The 20393-nt window shown below is 34.4% G+C and overlaps 1 protein-coding gene and 1 long non-coding RNA gene across 2 annotated transcripts in view; both read right to left on the minus strand.

Moving 5' to 3' along the window:
* LOC309649572 overlaps window positions 1–20393 on the minus strand; it is a 284234-nt gene that overhangs the window by 138831 nt on the left and 125010 nt on the right. The gene's annotated exons all lie outside the window — the stretch shown is intronic.
* Window positions 1–20393, minus strand: part of LOC309638473 (flavin-containing monooxygenase 5-like) — a gene marked incomplete at its 5' end in the record, with an annotated part of 100773 nt that overhangs the window by 42694 nt on the left and 37686 nt on the right. Inside the window, one exon of the mRNA XM_082414557.1 lies at window positions 367–527. Coding sequence (XP_082270683.1) covers window positions 367–527 — 161 coding nt within the window. The remainder of the gene's footprint in view (window positions 1–366; window positions 528–20393) is intronic.

Consider the following 20393-nt stretch of genomic DNA (forward strand, 5'->3'; position numbering starts at 1 on the left):
CACTAGCACAGAGCTATTTATATTCATCATGCTATGCATACACATAGATACACATTCAGGAATAAAGCTAATTATTAATATATATTTCTGTATCTTTGATCTTACTATTTACTCCAAACTATTACCAACACAAAACAGTTCCCACATTTTGCCTTCCAACTGTGGTAAAATGTAGCACTTTCCTCTTAAAATAGCCCAGAACTGGTGGTTGTATTAGTAATTTTTATTTTCAATTTTATAATATGTATTATTTGAATGGAACTTGAAAGAACATGCATTTCTTTATAATCAGAAAATATCATATTTATTTTGAAACTAAGATGACTTTCAGAATTATAAACTTTCTGCTAAAATAACAATAGCCACTATGATAAAACTCCATAACACCATTGCCTTAGCATTCGGTAGGACATACCTGGAAAGTTATGGAGTGGCATGAAGGGATCGGTTTCAAGGCCACTACACACCATAATCCCATCAAAGACATAGGATTCCTGCTTCCCTTTGGTCTGGACGACCTCTACCACTTAACTGAACCACAAAGTAATAGAATTTTCTTAAGGGATGTTTCCTTAACTTATGATGTGGTGATTTTCTCTCCGTATCTTTGCTCTCTACTCTGAATTGACGGAGAAACTGAATGGTACTCTGTACTGCATTTCAATAAGTTTTTATTATAGTGGATTAGAGCAGCTATTAAAATATGACTATTTTCCAATCTAAATTCCTTGGTAAGTTCTTTTCATTTAAGGCTTATTAACATTACCCTGTACCACTGATGTTTTGTTACTACTTGAAAATGTATCCAGAGGCTAAGCAATGAGTTTAGCCAATGACAACAGCAGACACCTAAATAATCCTCCCTGAGTACACCAGTTAATGCATAGCATAGGTATTCCAAGTATTTAGCAGAATTATAATGTCAGCCGCACGCTGGACCACACAATAGCAGAATGAGCCTATATTAACAAGGAAAATGAATCACAGAAATACATGGATAAAGAACATTGCATTTATTAATTTGAAAAGTCGACCCAAATACTCACTGTCCATTTTTAAATGCCAAGGTTATTACATTTCCACTAAGATATATAAATTTGTTTGAAAAATCACCTTTCAAATGTCAAAAATGTCTAGTCAAATACTTTTTTTTCAGGGTATTTAGATTCCTTGGCTGTTGAAATGAAAAGCTATTAGCACATATGATTTGTGTTTAGTATATTATAGGTGTGTCCTTGATCATTTATATCCCCTCAGCACTCCGGCAGCTCCCCTTAAACTCTAGTTTCTGATCATGTCTGTCCATTTATCCTCTCATCCGAAACAAGCCCAAATAAATTCTCAGCAGGCCAAATCCCTCTCCATACATGCAGCAGATGCTATTCCCAACCCTTCTTCTACCCTGCTGGAAATGGTAATAAGTTGCTCTTTTGATGAATTCTTGGTCTATTTTTTCCTTCCCTTGTGAATATTCCATACTAATTAGCCTTTTTCTTTCTATTGCCTATATAGAACACAAGGATATTTTTCTAATTATGCAATTATATGCCATAAAATAAAAAATTTGAAATACCTGTTAAGCTCCAAGTTCTTCGAGGAAATAAAGGTCATAGAACTAACCTGTAGCAAGAAGAAAAATAAAAGCAGATTTGCTCTTGAAGTCTCCAGGCGCTGTGGTAAGAAATGGGCTCCAGAATGCTTGTCTTCTAAGGAGACCACTGGTTTCTTCTTTGCTCTTTTCTGTGATGAGGTAGCCCACCAGGTGTTTTATAAGATGGCTATTTTGCAAAACTCCCCCCCATGTCTCCCTCCTTTTCACCTGGCTTTTAAAATTGGGGTCCAGGTAAAGAAACTGGCATGTCATCAAATTTTTCTAAACAGTAATTGTGTTGATCTCACAAAGTCTAATTACATCAAAGGTATGATGAAGCCCAGAGGGCACAGCTAGGGAATTGATCTATAGTGAAACTCGGAAAATACGGGGTAACATTTTATCTCCTGGGGTGATAAAAATGAATGTAAATGCATTGCAATTGATAGAGCATTATCACCAAAGCTAGAATAGGGAACAGGAGGAATTGACCAAAAACACCCTGTACACAACATTTTGTATATTTCTATTTCTTTATGGTAAATTCCTACAACTGCAATTGTTGAGTCAAAAGGCATTTGAGGAACAATTTTTCAGGTCTTCAATACATCATCTCCTATAAAGATTAAAGCAGTTTCATTATGATTTAAAACGTTTGAAGATACCTTTTCCTTCTCCTTGCTAATTACAAAATATTCAGTTTTCTTAATGGAATCTGCAGTTCTTTGAATATCAATAAGTCTAAGCTCTGTACACGTATTTTTGTCCATTTGTATTTCTTCTTTGGTGAATTTGATGAATATCACTTCTACATTTTTCTATTCTTTTTGTTTAAAGGAATCTTTTAATGTTATTAATAGACACCATTTTTCCTCTCATACATTTTCCAAGTATTTTCTCTCATTTTGTCATTAGTTTTTAAAAATTACAGATTTTTCTTCCATTTTGATCAAGTGATATATATTTTTTCCTTTATAGTTAATGGCTATTGTATCATACTTGTAATCTTCTCTGTCTCAAGATTGTGAAATTATTCATGTATATTAGTTTTCTTCTTATGGTTTTATGTTTTTATTTAACTCTTTGGTATTTCTAGAGTTCAGTTTTGACATATGGTGTAAGTCAATGCTTCAACTTGATCCTGTTTTTCAATAGTTCATCGGGTGCCTCTGACCATTTCATTGAACAAATCATCCTTTCCCTACCATACTGGAAATGACACCTTTATAATATATTCAATATTTATACTTTTGGTTTTATTGTAAATCTTTATTTCCTGCTCCACGAATGCTTCTTTACATTCAGATATCAAAACCACACTAGTTATTGTTGCTTTAAAGGATTTATGATATTTCCCTGTGCAGTCTCCAATTGTTACTCTTCTTCTTCGCTATTTCCTTGACTTTTCTATCATTTATTTTTCTCAAAGTTGGATTAATTTTTCATAGCTCCAACAGAAAAATTTTATTAAATCTATCAGCTAATTATGGGATAATTGACATCTTTATAACATGGAACTGCTCTGTTTATTCACATTTTTTTGTATCCTATTGTAAAAATTTTTTTACACGGGCTCACAAATTTTATTGTTGATTTCTAGTTGCATATCTGATTATTATTGGCAATGTTAATTTTTCCATTGTATTTTTTAAACTTACTGCTGGCATATTAGTTAATAGTTATATACATATATCATTTACTTATATATTATACAGAAAACTATACATATGTTATCTTTTAATAGTTCGTACATACACATATAATTTCAATTATTTCAAACTCATTCATTCTAAGTATTTCATAGATTCTCATGTCAGTCCACATTAAAAAAAATCAAAGAATCAAAATGATAATATAATTTATTTTCTCCATTTCTGATAAGTATTCCTATGTTTTCCCTCTCATTTACTGAGTTGTCTAGAATTTTCAGAACAATTTCCAATAAACGTTCTTACTGACTATGTTCTCTTGTGTGTTTCACCCTTAAGTATGATGCTGGCTCTTGGTCTGAGGAACATACTCTATATCATATTAAGGAAATATTTTTTCTCTTTCTAGGTAACTCTGTTTGTGGGTGCATGTGTGCACCCATGTGTGTCTGATCAGGAAACAATATTGATTTTATTGAATGTATGCCTGAATCTATTGATAATTATATAGTTTTTTTTCATTTTCATCTGTTGCTGTAATGGATTATATTAATAGATTTCATCATTTGATTCATATTTTCATCTCTACATTAAATCTTACTTGGTCTTGATATACTAGTATTCAAAAATGTTGTATTCTATTTCTTAGAACTTTGTTAAGAATTTTTGCATTTAAAATTATACCTAAGATTGGTCTGTTGCTACTTTTTTGTGCTGTCTTTGTCAAGGCTATGTTATCTTTGTTACCAGGGTTACAAAAAAGCTTCCATAGTTGCTTTATACTTTGCACAGTTTACATGGTATGGTAATCATCTATATATTGAAGGCTAATATCCATTTTCCTGGGTAACTGTATGAGCCCAGTTATTTTCTTTTACTTCTTTAAACTCTTCATTTTATAGGTTTTATATTTTTTCATGTATCCGTTCAGTTAATTACTCTTTTTATTGAAGATTATTCATTTATATGAGTTTCAAAAGTTTCATCCGCTATTATGTATAATCTTATGACTTTTAGATTTCTATTGATTTGTAACTGTCTCTATGTTCTTTATTCATTTTGTATATTGTGCATTATCTTAATTTTATTTGGACTAATAGCAGAGCTTGTCCAATCAGTTCACAGTGAGATAAGAGGCTTGTATCAGTATGTAAATCAATGCACAGCTTCAAGAGAAACTAGCAATGACACCAAAAAGTTAGTTAGCATCAGCAGTGTCTTTAGTGATTTAGTCAATTTACGTTTTTGCACAAACCCCTTGTCTCATAGTAGATAAATTACAGTCAATTTGAGAATACAACCACACTGAGCTAGAGCTGGAGCCTTGTTTATTTTATTTTACTTTGCACTCCTTAAAAACTCAGCTTTTCAGTTTACCCATGAAGTCTACAGATTTTGCTTTATTAATTCATGAATTTATGCTTTTATTTTTATTTATTTTCTTATGCTTTCCTTAGGTTTGATTTCTTGTTTTCTAACTTCTTTTTTATTTACCTATTGATTTATGTATTTTATTATCTTTTAATCTTCTGTATGGTTATAAATGTTCCTTCAATTACTATTTTGGCCATGTCTCCTCTTAAGTTTTTAAGATATAGTATTCTTATGCTCATTATTTTCTAAAATGTTCTATAATTATGGTCAAATTTCTCTCCTTTAACTTGAATTATTTGCCAGATCTTTTTTTGAAATTTTGTTTCATTTTATGTTGTACTTTTGCTCTTAATTTCAAATTGTACTTGTGCGATTGTCGATTGTCAAAAAATATTGCCTAAATGATTTCAGTTGACAGATATTTATTGACACTTTCTTTGATACATAACATATTATACATTTTATGTATCTATAAGCTCTGGAAGAGAAGGTAGTTTTTTCTAGGGTATGGAGTTCAGTATAAATTTATCATCTTTAGTGTCCTTATTTAAATTATCTTGATTATCTGTTAAGAAATAAAATCATTATTGGAGTGTTATCAGTATATTTTTATTCAGAGATTTTGCCTCACATATTTTGATTCTGTTATTTAGCACACAATTCTGATATATCTCCATTGTGGATCAAGCTCTTTTTATATATTATTGTGTATAAAATGACTTGTGAATCCTTTATACTATTTCATGCATTTTACTTTGCTTATTATTTTGAAATTCTTTTTTTTATTGAGGTATAGTTGCTTTACAAAGTTGTGTTAGCTTCTGCTGTACAACGAAGTGAATCAACTATATGTATACATATATCCCCTCCCTCTTGGACCTCCCTCCCACTCCCTCCCTCCCATTCCACCCATCTAGATCACCACAGAGCACCGAGCTGAGCTCCCTGTGCGATACAGCATGTTCTCACTAGCTACTTATTTGACACATGGTAGTGTATATATGTCAATCCTAATCTCCCAATTCATCCCACTTCCTCTTCCCCCCGTGTCCTCACATCTGTTTTCTACATCTGCATCTCTATTCCTGCCGTGCAAATTGGTTCATCTGTATCACTTTCCTAGATTCCACACATATGCATTAATATGCGATATTTGTTTTTCTCTTTCTGACTTACTTCACTCTGTATGAAAGACTCTAGGTCCATCCACATCTTTACAAATGACTCAGTTTTGTTCCTTTTTATGGCTGAGTAATACTCCATTGTATATATGTGCCACATCTTCTCTATCCATTCCTCTGTTGATGGATATTTAGTTTGCTTCCATGTCCTGGGTACTGTAAATAGTGCTGCAATGAACATTGGGGTACATGTGTCTTTTTGAATTATGGTTTTCTCAGAATATATGCCTAGTAATGGGATTGCTGAGTCATATGGTAGTTCTACCTTTAGTTTTTTAAGGAACCTCCATACTGTTCGCCATAGTGGCTGTCTCAATTTACATTCCTATGAAATTCATTTTGTTTATATTTGTTCATATATTTTGTCCAAGTCTTTATTTATACCTTTCCTGAGCCATTTTATTATGGTATATCTCTTGTAAGCAATATACAGCTAGATGTTTTTTTAAGTATATTGTTTTTAAAAACCTCAAAAGCAAAGCAAAGTAAAACGTAATCTATAATTCTTTATTGACCTCCCCGACTAGGCAGGATGAGTCTATTCAGCACAACTTCACTTCTTTGAACCTTCCCCTGCTTTTCCCAGTACTTGTTTGGAGTTTTAAAATTTTTGGACTAGTTTTTTAAACAAATTATAATTCCTTTAGAAAAGGAACTATTCTGCATAAAAGAATTCTTAATGCCATTTTCATGTTTTGGGGGACTGTACTGAGAACAATTATTAAGACTGGAACATTTGGGGCTTCCCTGGTGGTGCAGTGGTTGAGAGTCTGCCTGCCAATGCAGGGGACACGGGTTCGAGCCCTGGTCTGGGAAGATCCCACATGCCGCAGAGCAACTAGGCCCGTGAGCCACAACTACTGAGCCTGCGCATCTGGAACCTGTGCTCCGCAACAGGAGAGGCCGCGATGGTGAGAGGCCCGCGCACCGCGATGAGGAGTGGCCCCCGCTTGCCGCTGCTAGAGGAAGCCCTCCCACAGAAACGAAGACCCAACACAGCCAATAAATAAATAAATAAATAAATAAATAAAATTAAAAAAAAAAAAAAGACTGGAACATTTGAATTGTTTTACTATTTGCTATTAATTCATCTGTACCATGATTTCCCTGTTCTTTTGTTCTTTATTTCTGCTAATATACGTTTTGAAATTAGTTTTGTTTTAAATGAAATAATACCCACACAGAAGAGTGCTGAAAGTATACATATTACAGCACAATGAATTATCCCAAAGCAAATACCTGTATAATCACTATCTAGGTCAAGGAATAAAATATTTCCAGATAGCAGAAGCTCCTTTCATGACCTCTCAATCACTACCCACCTTTTCCCCCAACAATGACCATATCTTAGTCTCTACAACTATGGTCTAATAATAAATGAAATTAAATGATATGAATTATTTTATGTGGGGTTTCTTTCATTCAATATTATGTGTTGAGATATGAATCTATGGTGTATTCTTTTTCACTTCTGTATAGTGTTTCAATATATGAGTATGCCACAATTTGTTTATACATTCTACTGTTTGAGGAGTTTCCAGTTTGCAACTTCTATGAATAATGATGGCATAAATATGCTTATATATACCTATAGTGAGGATAAGCATTCATTCCTGATTAGTATACATCTCAGTATAGATTTCCTTTTTACTTTCTTGACTTTGCCTTTTGAAATGCAAAGTTTAACTTACTAATTTTTTCCTTTATTGTAAGTGGTTTTGGTATTATATCTAAGAAATTACTGCCCAACCCACAATATGAATATTCATTCCTATATTTTTTTAAGAGTTGTAATTTTAGGTCTGTGATGCATTTCGAATTAATTGTTGTGTATGGTATGAAGTAGGGACTGAAATTCATATTTTTGCATGTGAGTATCCAATTGTCCCATAGTTTTTTGTTGAAAAGACTATTTCTTTTTCATTGAATGATCTTGTCAACTTTGTTGAAAATCAGTCGACTATAAATGTAAGGGCTTATTTCTGGACTTTCATTTTTATTCCATCAATTTATATGTTCTTACCTATGCTAGCAAGACACTGATACTGACTTCATTACTGTAGCTTTGTTGTAAGCTTTGAAATTGGGAAGTGTAAGTCCTCCAACGTTTTTCTTTTTCAAGATTGTTTTGGTAATTCTGGATCCCTTGCCTATCTATATGAATTTTAGCAATTTCTGCAAAAGAGCCACCGGGGATTTTGACTGGGATTATGTTGAATCTTTACAATAATTTAGGGAATATAGCTATCTTGAAAATATTAAGTCTTCTAATCCAATTAAGTTCATTCAAACATGGGATGTTTTTCATTTATTTATGTCTTCTTTAATTTCTTTCAGCAATGCTTTATGGTTTTCAATGTACAAGTCTTGCACTTCCTTCATTAAATTTGTTCCTAAGTATTTTCTTTTTCTTAATGCAATTGTTAATAGAGTTGTTTTCTTAATCTCATTTTCAGTATATTTATTCCTAGTGTATAAGAATATAATTAAACTTTGTATGTTGATCTTATTTTCTACAATCTCACCAAATTTTTAATTAATTCTAGTAGTTTTAATGTCTTTTATTTATTTTTCTTGTCTAATTGACCCAACTATATCCTCCAGTACAGTGTTGAATAAGTGGTGAGAGCAGACATTCTTATCTTGTTCCTTATCTTAGAGGAAAAACATTCAGTTTTTCTGCATTAAGTATGATGATGTTGATTGTAGATTTTTCATAGAAGACCTTTATCAGGTTGAAGAATTTTACTTATAGTCTTATAAGGTTTTATCATGGGGTGTTGGATTTTGTTAAATGATTTTTCTGCATCAATAAATATTATGTAGTTCTGTCCATAATTCTACTAATACAATGGATTACATTCATTTTGAGAAATTAAAACAAACTTTCATGCCTATGAAAAATTCCACTTGCTCAAGATGTATAATTTTTTAAAAATATGTTGTTGGATTCAATTTTCTAGTATTTTGTTGAGGATTTTTGTCTATATTCATAAGAGACATTAGTCTGTAGTTTCATTATGATGTCTTTGTTTTTGATATTAGGGTAGTGAATGAATGGTGAATGAATTAGAAGTCTTCCTGTTTTCTGCAAGAGTTTGCTAATAATTACTATTAATTCTTCTTTAAATGTTTGGTATTAGCCAGTGAAGCCATCTGGGCCTGGGATTATCTTTATGGAACGATTTTTATTGCTAATTTCATCTTTTTGTGTGTTATAGTTCTATTAAGATTTTCAATTTTTTCTTGAGTCAATTTTGGTAATTTATTTTTTTCTGGGAATTTTTCCGTTTCATATAGTTATCAAATTTGTATACAGTTGCTTATAGTATTCTTTTATAAATATTTTAAAAATTCTGTGAGGTTGGTAGTAATGTTCCCTCTTTCATTCCTGATTTTACTAATTTGAATCTTTGCTCTTTTTTTCTAAGTCTACCTAAAGGTATGTTAATTATGTTGATCTTTTCAAAAACCCAACTTTTGGTTTTGTTGATTTTCTCTATTTTTAAAAATTTTCTATTACATTTGTTTCTACTCTAATCTTTATTATTCCCATACTTCTGCTTTCTTTGAGTTTACTTTGCCCTTCTTTTTCTAATTTCTTAAGTTGGGAGGTTAGATTATTTAATTTCTTTATTTCTACCATGGACTTTATGGCTATACATTTTCCTTTAAACATTGCTTTTGCAATGTTTATCACAATGTATATCCCAAACATTTTGGAATGTTATATTTTCAATTTCATTCATCTCAAAATATTTTCTGATTTCTTCTTTGATCCATTGGTTATTTAAGAGTATGTTTTTAAATTTCCACATGTTTATGAATTTCCCAAATTTCTGTTTGTTGTTGATTTCTAATTTAATTACATTGTGGTCTGAAAACATACTTTGAATGATTTCAATTATTTTAAAACTGTTGCGACTTCTTTTATGGCCAGCTTATGGTCTATACTGAAGAACATTCCTTGTGTTCTTGAGATTATATGTTCTGTTGTTGAGTGGAGGGTTCTATAGGTATCAGTTATGTCTGATTTCTTAATAGTGTTGTTGAAGTCTTCTATATCCTTGCTGATTTACTCTCTAGTTGTTCTGTTCTACTCTATTCTTTTCTACTCTAGTCTATTCTAAATGGTATATTGATGTCTGCAACTATTATTGTTGAATTTTCTAGTTCTCCCTTCAGTTCTGTCAGTTTTTGCTTAATATATCTTGAGGACCTGTTGTTAGATACATATATATTTATAATTGTTATATCATCCTGATGAATAGACCCCTTTATCATTAAAAATAGTCCCTTTTATCTCTATTAACATTTTCATCTTAAATTCTATTTTGTTTGATATGATATCAGTATGTCTACTCTAGCTTTCTCATGGTTGTTATTTTCATGGTATATCTTATACATTTTTTCATCTTTTAGACAATTATATTTTTTAATATAAAGTGTGCCTCTTATAGACAGCACATAGTTGAATCTTGTTTTTTTTTAAAATCAATTCTGACAACCTCCTTCTTTTGATCAAATTCTTTAATTCATACACATTTAATGTTATTTTGCTATAGGTGATTTTATGTTTGTCATTTTACTTTTTGTCTTCTATATGTCTCATTTAATGTTCCTCTGTTCCTCCTTTACTGACTTCTTTCCTAGTAAGTGGATATTTTCTAATACACATTTTAACTCATTTTTTGTTTATTAACTATATTTTTGAGTTATTTTCTTAATGGGTGCTATAAGTTTACAATAAAAAACTTATTAGAGGCTACTTCATATTTTATACTTACTTAATTCCAGTGAGATATAGAAAATATGTCCTACTATAGCTCCATTCCTTGTCTCCTTCTTTGTGCTATTACTGTCACATATAGTATGTCTATATGTATTCCAAACCCAACAATACAATGTTATAATTGTTGTTTTATATAATCATATGTCTTTGAAGAAACTAAGAAAAAATATCTTTATAAAGTTTTTATATTGATTTTCTTATTTATCATTTCCAGTTCTCTTTATTTTTTGTGTGGATTCAAGTTATTATTGATGTCACTTCATTGCTCTACTATAGTGTTATTCTCTCCAATTTTTAAATATATGGTCTTTTATTATTTTTACATAATTTCCTATAGAGGCAGTCTTTGTTTTTTCATGTAGATTCAAAATACTATCTGGTGTCCCTTCCTTTCAGTTTGAAGAAATTCCTTTAGTATTTCTTGTAAGGTGATTTTCCTGCTAGCAATTTTCTCAGCCCTTGTTTGAGAATGTCTTTATTTCACCTTCTCTTCTGAAACATAGTTTTACTGAACATAGGATTCTTGGTGGACAGTTTTTTGTTTTTTTTTAATTTAAGCACTTTGAATATATTATCTCACTGCCTCCACACTTGATTATTTCTGATGAAAACTAAACTAGCAATCTTATTGGTGTTCTCTTGTTGCGATAAGTCAGTCTTCCTCTGCTGCTTTCAACATTTTCTCTTTGGCTTTCACTTTCAACATTTTAATAATAATGTGTCTATGCATGGGCCTCTTTGTGTTTATCTTACTTAGAATTTGTTGAGCTTCGTGGCAGTGTAGATTAATATGTTTTCACAATATTTGGTAAGTTTTCAACCATTTATTAAAATATTTTTTCTGCCCCCTTCTCATTCTCCATTCCTTTTGATACTTTCATTACACATATGTTGGTTCACTAAATGAGGTCTCTGAGGCTTTGTTTATTTTCCTTTATTTTTTTCATTCTGTCCTTTAGGTTATATAGTTTCTAGTGATCTCTCTTCAAGTTCACAAGTTCTGTAGTCAGCCAGCCCAAATATACTATTGGGCCCTCTAGTGAATTTTTCACTTCAGGTATTGTACTTTCAACTACAGAATTATTATTTCGTTCATTTTTATAATTTCTGTCTCAATGATATTCTTTATTTGATGAGTCATTGTCATCATACTTACTTTTAATTCTTTAAATATGGTTTCATTTAGTTCTTTGAATGCATTTATCATTGCTGCACTGAAGTCTTTGTCTGCTATGTCTAACATCTGGGTCCCCTCAAAGGTAGTTTTATTGCCTGCTATTTTTTTTTCCCATGCAAAGATCACACTATCTTGTTTCTCCAAATGTCTCATGATTTCTTGTTGAAAACTTGACATTTAAGTTATTGTAGTAAGTCTGGTTTCTGATTAGTTCCCCTCTCCCATTCCAGGGCTTTTTAATGTTGCTGGGGGGTTTTGTTAGTTTATGTGCTTGGTGGCTTGCATGGACAAATTCTGTGAAGTCTATTTTCCTTGTGGTGTGTAACCTCTGATGTCACTGCTCAGAGTTTTTCCCCTTCTTTTATATATATATTTTAAAATATTTATTTATTTATTTGGCTGCACCAAGTCTTATTTGTGGCACTCAGGATCTTCATTGCCACGTGCGGGATCTTTAGTTGCAGCATGCAGGATCTTTTAGTTGCAGCATGCCAGCTCTTGGGCATATGCTGTGCTATCCCATTGGAGGTGGAGACAAGGGTAACGGGGTGGCCCACCTTTTGTAGAGTAATACCACACCCTACCAATTGGAGATGTAAGAGGGTAACAGCCCTATTTTTCGGTATTTCCCCTTATGGCATGGAAACTCTGCCCTACAAGCAGGAGCTGGGAATGGAAACAATCAGACCTCCAGTGTCCTTGGCTTTTTGCACCTGGAGTAGACCCTCTTTGCTACAATGAGTTAGATGGAGCTTTGGAAAAAGGGTCTTGCTTAGACCATGCTTCTACAATCTGTGGAGCTCTCTTCTTTACTATTCTCCACAGCTACATCTGGTGTAGACATGGAATAATATGCCTTCTGTAGGGGTTTCTCAGATTTCACAACTCACTTTCTGATGGTACAGGTTTGGGAGCCCAGGTGATGCTTTAGAGTTGAATAGTCACAAACCTTTGAAAACAATGTTTGTGTTTCCTTCAGTATTATAATCTCTTCAAAGACTTCATAGGATTTTAGGTTATTAGCTCCTGGCTTGTTTTATGTCCAGAAAAATATAAATAACCATAATCAAAGTGCTTCCCTAGACAACATTCTTAACCCTGTTGACTCTCTTCTTATTCATTGGTCTTTGTGCCTTACCCATCTCTCTTTCACTGAGTTCAGTGGTGCCTATCTTGAAGTCACCTGAAACAACAGGCTTGGGTGGGAAGACAACAACCTTAGTCTGATACTGCTCCTGGGCTGGTTCCCTTTGTCTAACAGAGAAGACTAGAACGAGGCACTTGAGAAAGACACAGTCTTTTGTCCTAAGTTGGTGGGAGAGAAAAATCATTTTTTTTCAAAGCTGTCATCCCAGGGTATTTAAATTTCTGGTTCAAGGAAGAATGAGCCTCCCTTAACAGAGCTGTATATCTTTTCCCTTTGCTTAAAAAATAGCTAATTCTTGCCTGAGTTCTCTGTTGAAGAATTTTTAACATAAAGGCCAAAAAATATCCAATAAACTCCTATATTTTCCAATGACTTTTTCTAGAACTAAAGGCTGAGTACGAACATGATCATCCTTCTAAGGTATCATAGATGATACTTCTAACAAATATTTTGCTCTTATTTGTATAATAAGGGTCATATGCTTTTCAGCCACAATATCTATGTTTTCACTGCTCCCTGCCCAATCACCTAGACAATGCCTTCAAATTTTAGGTGTTTGCAATTGTAGTGCCTACCTTATATATTAATTAAAGTTCAATTTAACCTGCTTTGAAAATGAGACTCCAAAATAGGATGGCTTAAGTAGGTAGAATTTTATCTCTTTCATACAACAGTGAAGAAGCAGGCAATCCATGGTAGGGCACCTCTACCATCCTCAACACACAGATTTCGTCTTTGGCTCTAGGGTATTTTGTATAGCTCTCATAAACTTATCTGCATCTCAGCTGGTAAGAAGGGAGGAATTGAGGCCAATTTGCTCATTCTCTTTAAGGATACAGCCAGGAAGGATACAGCCAGGAAGGATACAGCCATCACTTTCACTGACATCCTATTGGACAGAACTTAATCTCATGGCTATATCTAGCTGCAAGGGAGGCCGGGAAATGGAATCTTTGGTTAGGTAATCATTTACCCATCTAAAACTTGGGAATAATATTGAAAGATGAACCAGTAAATGGATTTTGATTAATAACTACATATCTCTGCCACACCAAGTATTGGATTATAATTAGGTAGACATGTCTTCTGCCTAAGATTTTTTTTTTTTTCTTTGTCAGTCTAGAGTTTATCAAGTTCATTGTGCTTTTCAAAGAACTAGCTTTTGGTCTGAGGGGGTGGATTTTGTGGATTTTTCTGTTTTTTTCTTTTCTTTTTATTTATTATTTATTTATTTTTGGCTGCATTGAGTCTTCATTGCTGAGGGTGAGCTTTGTCTAGTTGAAGCAAGCAGGGACTACTCTTGGTTGCAGTGTGCAGGCTTCTCACTGTGGTGGCTTCTCTTATTGCAGAGCATGGGTTCTAGGCACGTGAGCTTCAGTAGTTGCAACACACAGGCTCAGTAGTTGTGGTTTGTGGTCTCTAGAGCGCATGCTCAGTAGTTGTGGCGCATGGGCTTAGTTGTTCTGAAGCATGTGGGATCTTACCGGACCAGGGCTCGAACCCGTGTCCCCTGCATTGGCAGGCAGATTCTTAACCACTGCGTCACCAAGGATGTCCCTGTCTAAGATTTTGAAGGGAAAATATCTGAATTCTTACAACTCAGACCAAGAAAGAAGGATAAAGAATACATTAAAAAAAAAACACACAATCACTTCAGTGATCCTTCGTCTGAGTTGGAGTGGGAAGAGAGCTGGAATTGGAAAGCCCCAGCTTTGTCTCCTCATCATTTCTTCTCTGTGATGTTCAAGAAGTTACTCCTCATAAGTTCTGGCTTTCACTTTGCTTGGCTCTTGCACCAAGAACAGGCGGAGGCTGCATTCAGTTTCCTTCTTTCTCTAGGTGCATGCCATGCAAACTTTTGCTCACTTTAGTAAGCAGAACTTTGGAACACCAAATAACCCTCATGGTGTTTCTCTTGTTTGCAATATGCAGACAGAATTTTGTGATCTCCGCAGAGGTGAGAATTTCTAGGCCATACACAGTAAGATGTCCAAAATTTTCATTGTCCACCTTTCCTCTTAGCTTGGAGAAAATTGTTAATTAAAAAGAGGTAACTGGAAAGAAGACAAAAAAAAAGAAGTGAATGGTACCATTCACTGTCAATTAATGCAGAAAGCTTAGCAATATAGCTCAAAATAAGAAGGAAAGAGACTCTCAATATTAAAAGGCAAGGTCACTAGTTCATTAAAACAATGGTTCAATGTTATGTTAATAAGGGGAATACATACCTCTTATAAGGGTCAGATGAGATTAGGTGAAAAGGAAATTCATCATTGTGGTTTGTGAAAAGTGTTTTGGAAACCTCTAGGAGAAAACTGCCTTTAATAACACACACTTTAATAACACACTACCACTACAGTCTCCACCATCATTTCTACGTTCACCGTCTAGTCTCATCCAAAGGACCAAAACTGAGTCTTCACTCATCCGTAAATTAGTAGCTCACAAATACAATCATCTTCCCTTTGTGAAATAGCAGTAATTGGGCAGAGAAGAAAAGTCACTGATATCAATAGTTAGTCTGTGCCTAATATGGTTAAATTATCAAGATGTAAGGAAGGGCTTGTTGAGGTTGAGAATTGATTCTAGGATGAGGGGCAGCAGATCTTGGAGGAAAACATAAGTTGGAGGAAAGTACTAAAGAGAGAAAGCTGCAGGGAGGAAAGGATGAGGAGGCAGGGAACAAAGGCATAACCATGAAACCCAGCCTTTATTCCTCACCCGAATCCAAGGCAAATGACCTTGGCAGTGGTCATTTAATAAAGGAGCAGTCACTCTAATGGATATAAGGTCTTTCCTTTTTCCACCTCTGTACAACTTGGAAACAACTATGGTAACTCTTTATTAAAAAACTGTTTGAAACTTCATCAGGGCCTCGTAAGTGTGTGTTTGATTCAGGAAAATATAAGCTGGTCCTTATCTCCAGTGGGTGTGTATGGGGGTAGGGAGGTGGTATTCTTCTCTTGCTGATTGTCTTACAGGCTTTCTAGCGTCCAGTGGTGGATAAAGGTTACAAATGTACAGACTATACCTCCTATCTTTCCTTCACCATCACTTCCACACAATCCAACAGCCAGTTCTTTCTGCTCTACCTTCAAATTTGTTTCCCAATCCAAACACTTTTTGCCTTTTTCATCTCTCCCTCTCCAGTTAAAACACTATCATCCCTCACCTGCCTACTGAAATAGCGTTCTAACTGGCCACCTGCTTCTACTCTTGCTTCTTCAATTAGGAGCCAGAGTCATCCTTAAAAACATAAGTCAGATCATGCCAGCATGGCAGGCTTGAAATTCTCCAATGGCTTGTAAAACCCCTGGGATATAACCCTCACACCCTTCAGTCCAGGCAATCTCCTGCCACTCTCTCCATTGCTCACTCTGCACCAGCCTCACTGGCCTTCTTTCATCAAGCCAAACTTCACTTCTGCTGAAGGATCTTAGCCTTGCACTTCCTGTTCTCTCTGCCTGGCATGCGTGTGGGAGATTTTCTTTCTTTTTAATTTTCTGTTTACTTTTGCAAGCTCCTTGTACCTAGACAAAGCCTGCATGTAGTAAACCCTGAATGTGTAACCTATGGTAAGGGGTTTGGAGTGCTCACTGAAGTGGCCCACATTTTTAAAAAGGTAATAATCAATGGGTTGAAGATTATATTGTTGGCAGAAGTATGTAAGCATACTATTAAGATCCATAATTCAACTTCTAGGAATCTTTTTTAAGATAGAGTAATCCAAAATATGAAGAAGTGCATAAATATGTTTATTGACGCATTTTTTATAGTAGCACAATTTGGAAAAAACTAAAATATCCAAAATAGCATAACAGTTAAGTAAATTTAACAACTCAGTAGAATACAATTGTTTCAGTCAGGATTCTCCACATAAAAAGAACAAACAGGAGATAGTTATAGTATATATATCTTGTTTAAGATATAGAGAGAGGATAGAGAGAGAGAGAAAGAGAGAGAAATTTATTTAAGGAATTGACTAATGCAGTTGTGGCAGCTGGCAACTCTGAAATCTGTAGGGCAGGCTGGAAATTCAAGTAAGAGTTGATGATGCTGCAGTCTTGAATTCAAAATCTATAGGGCAGGCCAGTAGGCTGGAAACTCAGACAGGATTTCTATCTTGCAGTCTTGAAGCAGTATTTCTTCCTTTTGGGAAATCTCAGTCTTTACTCCTAAGGCCTTCAACTGATTGGGTGAGACCAACCCACATTATGGAAAGTAAACTTCTTTATTTAAATCCACCAATTGTAAATGTTAATCACAATAAAAAAAATACCTTCACAGCAACTCTAGACAAGTGTTCGACCAAACAACTAGGCACCATAGCATTTCCAAGTTGACACATAAAATTAACTGTCATGATAATGCTGTCATTTAAAGGAATGGTTAAGTGGGTTATGTGATCATGTGAAAAAATGCTTAGACATGATGTTAAGAAAAAAGCAGAATGCAAAACTCCATGTATCCCTTGGTTATGGCGAGGTTAAAAATGTGTAAGAAAAAAGACTGAAATAAAAACACCAAAATGCTAGTAATTTTGAGTTAGAGTGGTACGATTATGTGTGAGATTTTTCTCACATGCATAAAAATTTTATAATGTGATTATATTATTTTTATGATGGAAACATAAAATTTTAATAGGAAATTCTCCCTTGATGCTTATGTTTATAATGGGAAAAATAAAACTTTAATAGAAAATTATTCCTCAATGGTTAAATTATTTTAAAAAAAAAGAGGCAAGACAACAACTTGGTGACAGTAAAGACATTAAATACTCAGGCTTTTTAGTGACAGGAGAATTACCACATATGCAGAGTCTTAATATTTTAAAGACTGTCTGAACTATAACTTGGCAATCAGGCCTATTTCCGGAGAGGTCAAAAATTCCTGAAGACCCTAACCCAGCATAAGCAGAGGTATTTATGAAGATTTGGAAGTACCTTTGAGATCTGAAGACACATTTCCTCTACTTCTTCCCCTAGAACTTTTGGCCCCAGAAGATAAGATGAACTTCCTAATTGCCACTCATTTTCAAAATGAAAGAACAAACTAGGATCAGTCCAATACAGAACTTCTGCCAACAATAAAATCTTCAACCCATTGGTTATTATCTTTTTAAAAAGTGTGGGCTATTTCAGTAAGCAAATCTAGACTTCTCACCATAGGTGGCACATTCAGTGCTTTCTATGTGCCAAAGAGTAGGCAAAGTTTTGGTGATTTGGGCATCCTGTATTTTATCTAGCAAACCTATTTCCAATGATTAATTAATCAGTCTCTATTATTTTCCTAACATCCAGCCAGCAGCTTCTCTTTTTGTATGTGACCTAGCTTCTTTCCTCACTGGTAAGATGTAAAAAAAATAAACACAAGATTGATATTTGTGACCATGAATTTACAACAGAATTTATCTAGTTGGTTGTATGACTTTCAACAGCGATGCTTTTGCCCAAGTGACAGTAGAGAAAAGACAAAGATTTGGGTTGAAGTGGCAAAGACTAGAGGAGCAAAGATAGTATATTTTTAAGAAATTATAAATTATACACCATGGACTCTAGAATAGATGAAGGGAGTGAAGGCAGAGTAGAGATGGCAGAAAGAGAAAGTGAAGTATTATTCTATGGACTAGAAGTGCCAAAGAGTTTCAGAAAGTCACAGAAGGGAATTTTAAGAAAACAAACTGGAAGAGTAAGTGGTTTTATTGAGGAAGGGAAATGCCTGAATTAATTATTTTGGAGTTTAGAAAGCTATAGGTAATTCACAGAATGGCTATGGAAGTCAGTGAGCAAAATGAAATACAAAACATCATTGTACCTGAGAAGGTCAAGGAATAGAGAAACCTGGGTGTTATATAGATCATCCACTTAGGTACAGAAGTCATCCCAAATTTGATATGCAAAGGAAAGCTATAACGCAGGTGCCAAAGTCTGTAGTGAATGAGTGAAGTGCCAAGATGCTAGAAGGTTAATAGACGATAGCATAGAATAGGAAGAGTGGGTGGTAGAGTTACATGGCATAAATGGCAGAAAGGATGGATTTTTAAAATGGTGGAGAAAACTTGAGACTATAATCATCTTATATTCATTTAAAACCATTAGCACAAGTTTCTATTTTCTTACAGTAATTACCATCAACCCCTTTACCAACTGGTCTTAACACTTCTTGAAACTTGAGTTGTGCCCTCTAGCTTCCACTACACAAGGCTATGTGTGACACCTCCTCATTTTCCATCTCTGGGTAATGTAAGTTTACACTAATTTCCAGTGATGGTCATCTCATAGAGTTTATGTCCAATCCAGGATTCTCCAGCGAAGTGCTGTTTAATAGAAGTTTCTGCAAAGACAAAAATATTCTCTACCTATGCTTCCAACATGGTAGCCAAATCATTCCCAGGGCCATTTTCAGAACCAAAAGCTTAAATAGAAAATTGTCCTTCATCTTCTTGTTGCAGCTCTTCCTTCTCTGTCCCTCCCCCTATTTCCTTTGGTCCAAAACTCTTCTCTGGGATTCAGAAAACAACATACAGAAATGCCTGTGTCTGTGGTTCTAAATCTGAAACCCAAGGCTATCCAAGGTGTCATGGATGGGTGTCAGGAGTCCATGAACTTCCTGAGGATGTTTGCAAAGGTCATGCACATGTGAATGTGCATTTTTCTGGGAAAATTATCCAAAGTGTTTATCTTTCTTAAAGGTATATGAAACCCAAAAAAGTTAAAAAGTTCGTCTATAGAGAACATATAAAAAAATCTTAGAATCCTAAATGACCAAATTAAATTATCAAAAAAAGAAGCTGAAAGAAGATCAAGGCATTAGAGAGCAGGTTTTCCCACCTAGCAGTGCCTGGGATAGTGCTACCACATAGGAGATGGTAATGAATATTTATTGACTATTTAGTCAGTTAACATTGATAATTGATGGAGACATAAAATTAATGAAAGATAAAGTGTACTCAGGGAAGGGCAGTGTACCTTGATGAGCTCCAATGTTCTTGAGGGAACAGGAGACCATTAGGACTTCCCACTGAACTTAGGAGCTGTGGATCAAGGATCTTCACCATGAGACCTGAGTAAACTTTCTTAATCCCCTGTACTTGTGTTGTTGCTGCTACTCCCTGACCATTTCCCAGAATGGAAGATCTCAAAACAAACAAAAAATCACCTAGTTTACTTATTTAATGACTCCATATCTCACTCCATGGTCAAGGAGCCCCCAGAAATAAAATGAGTATTAACAGGTCTAAAGCAGAAAGCAAAGGAAGCAAATCCTTGGGTGGAAAGAAAGAAGTAGGCAGAGGGCTGACCTAGGGCTGTTTTGATATTCAACCGAGTGGGGACCCACTTGGCATCAAATGTATAGTGGAAGCATATCAAGAGCGTTTAGAAATCAAAAGTTTCAGGACACACAATGAATAAATATACTAATAAGGGTGTTGAAATTTATGGAAACTCCTCCAGCTGTCTTGTTTCCAGCATCTCATCTTGG

Source organism: Balaenoptera physalus (genome assembly GCF_965194825.1).
Source record: "Balaenoptera physalus genome assembly, chromosome: 1".
NCBI classification, from domain to species: domain Eukaryota; kingdom Metazoa; phylum Chordata; class Mammalia; order Artiodactyla; family Balaenopteridae; genus Balaenoptera; species Balaenoptera physalus.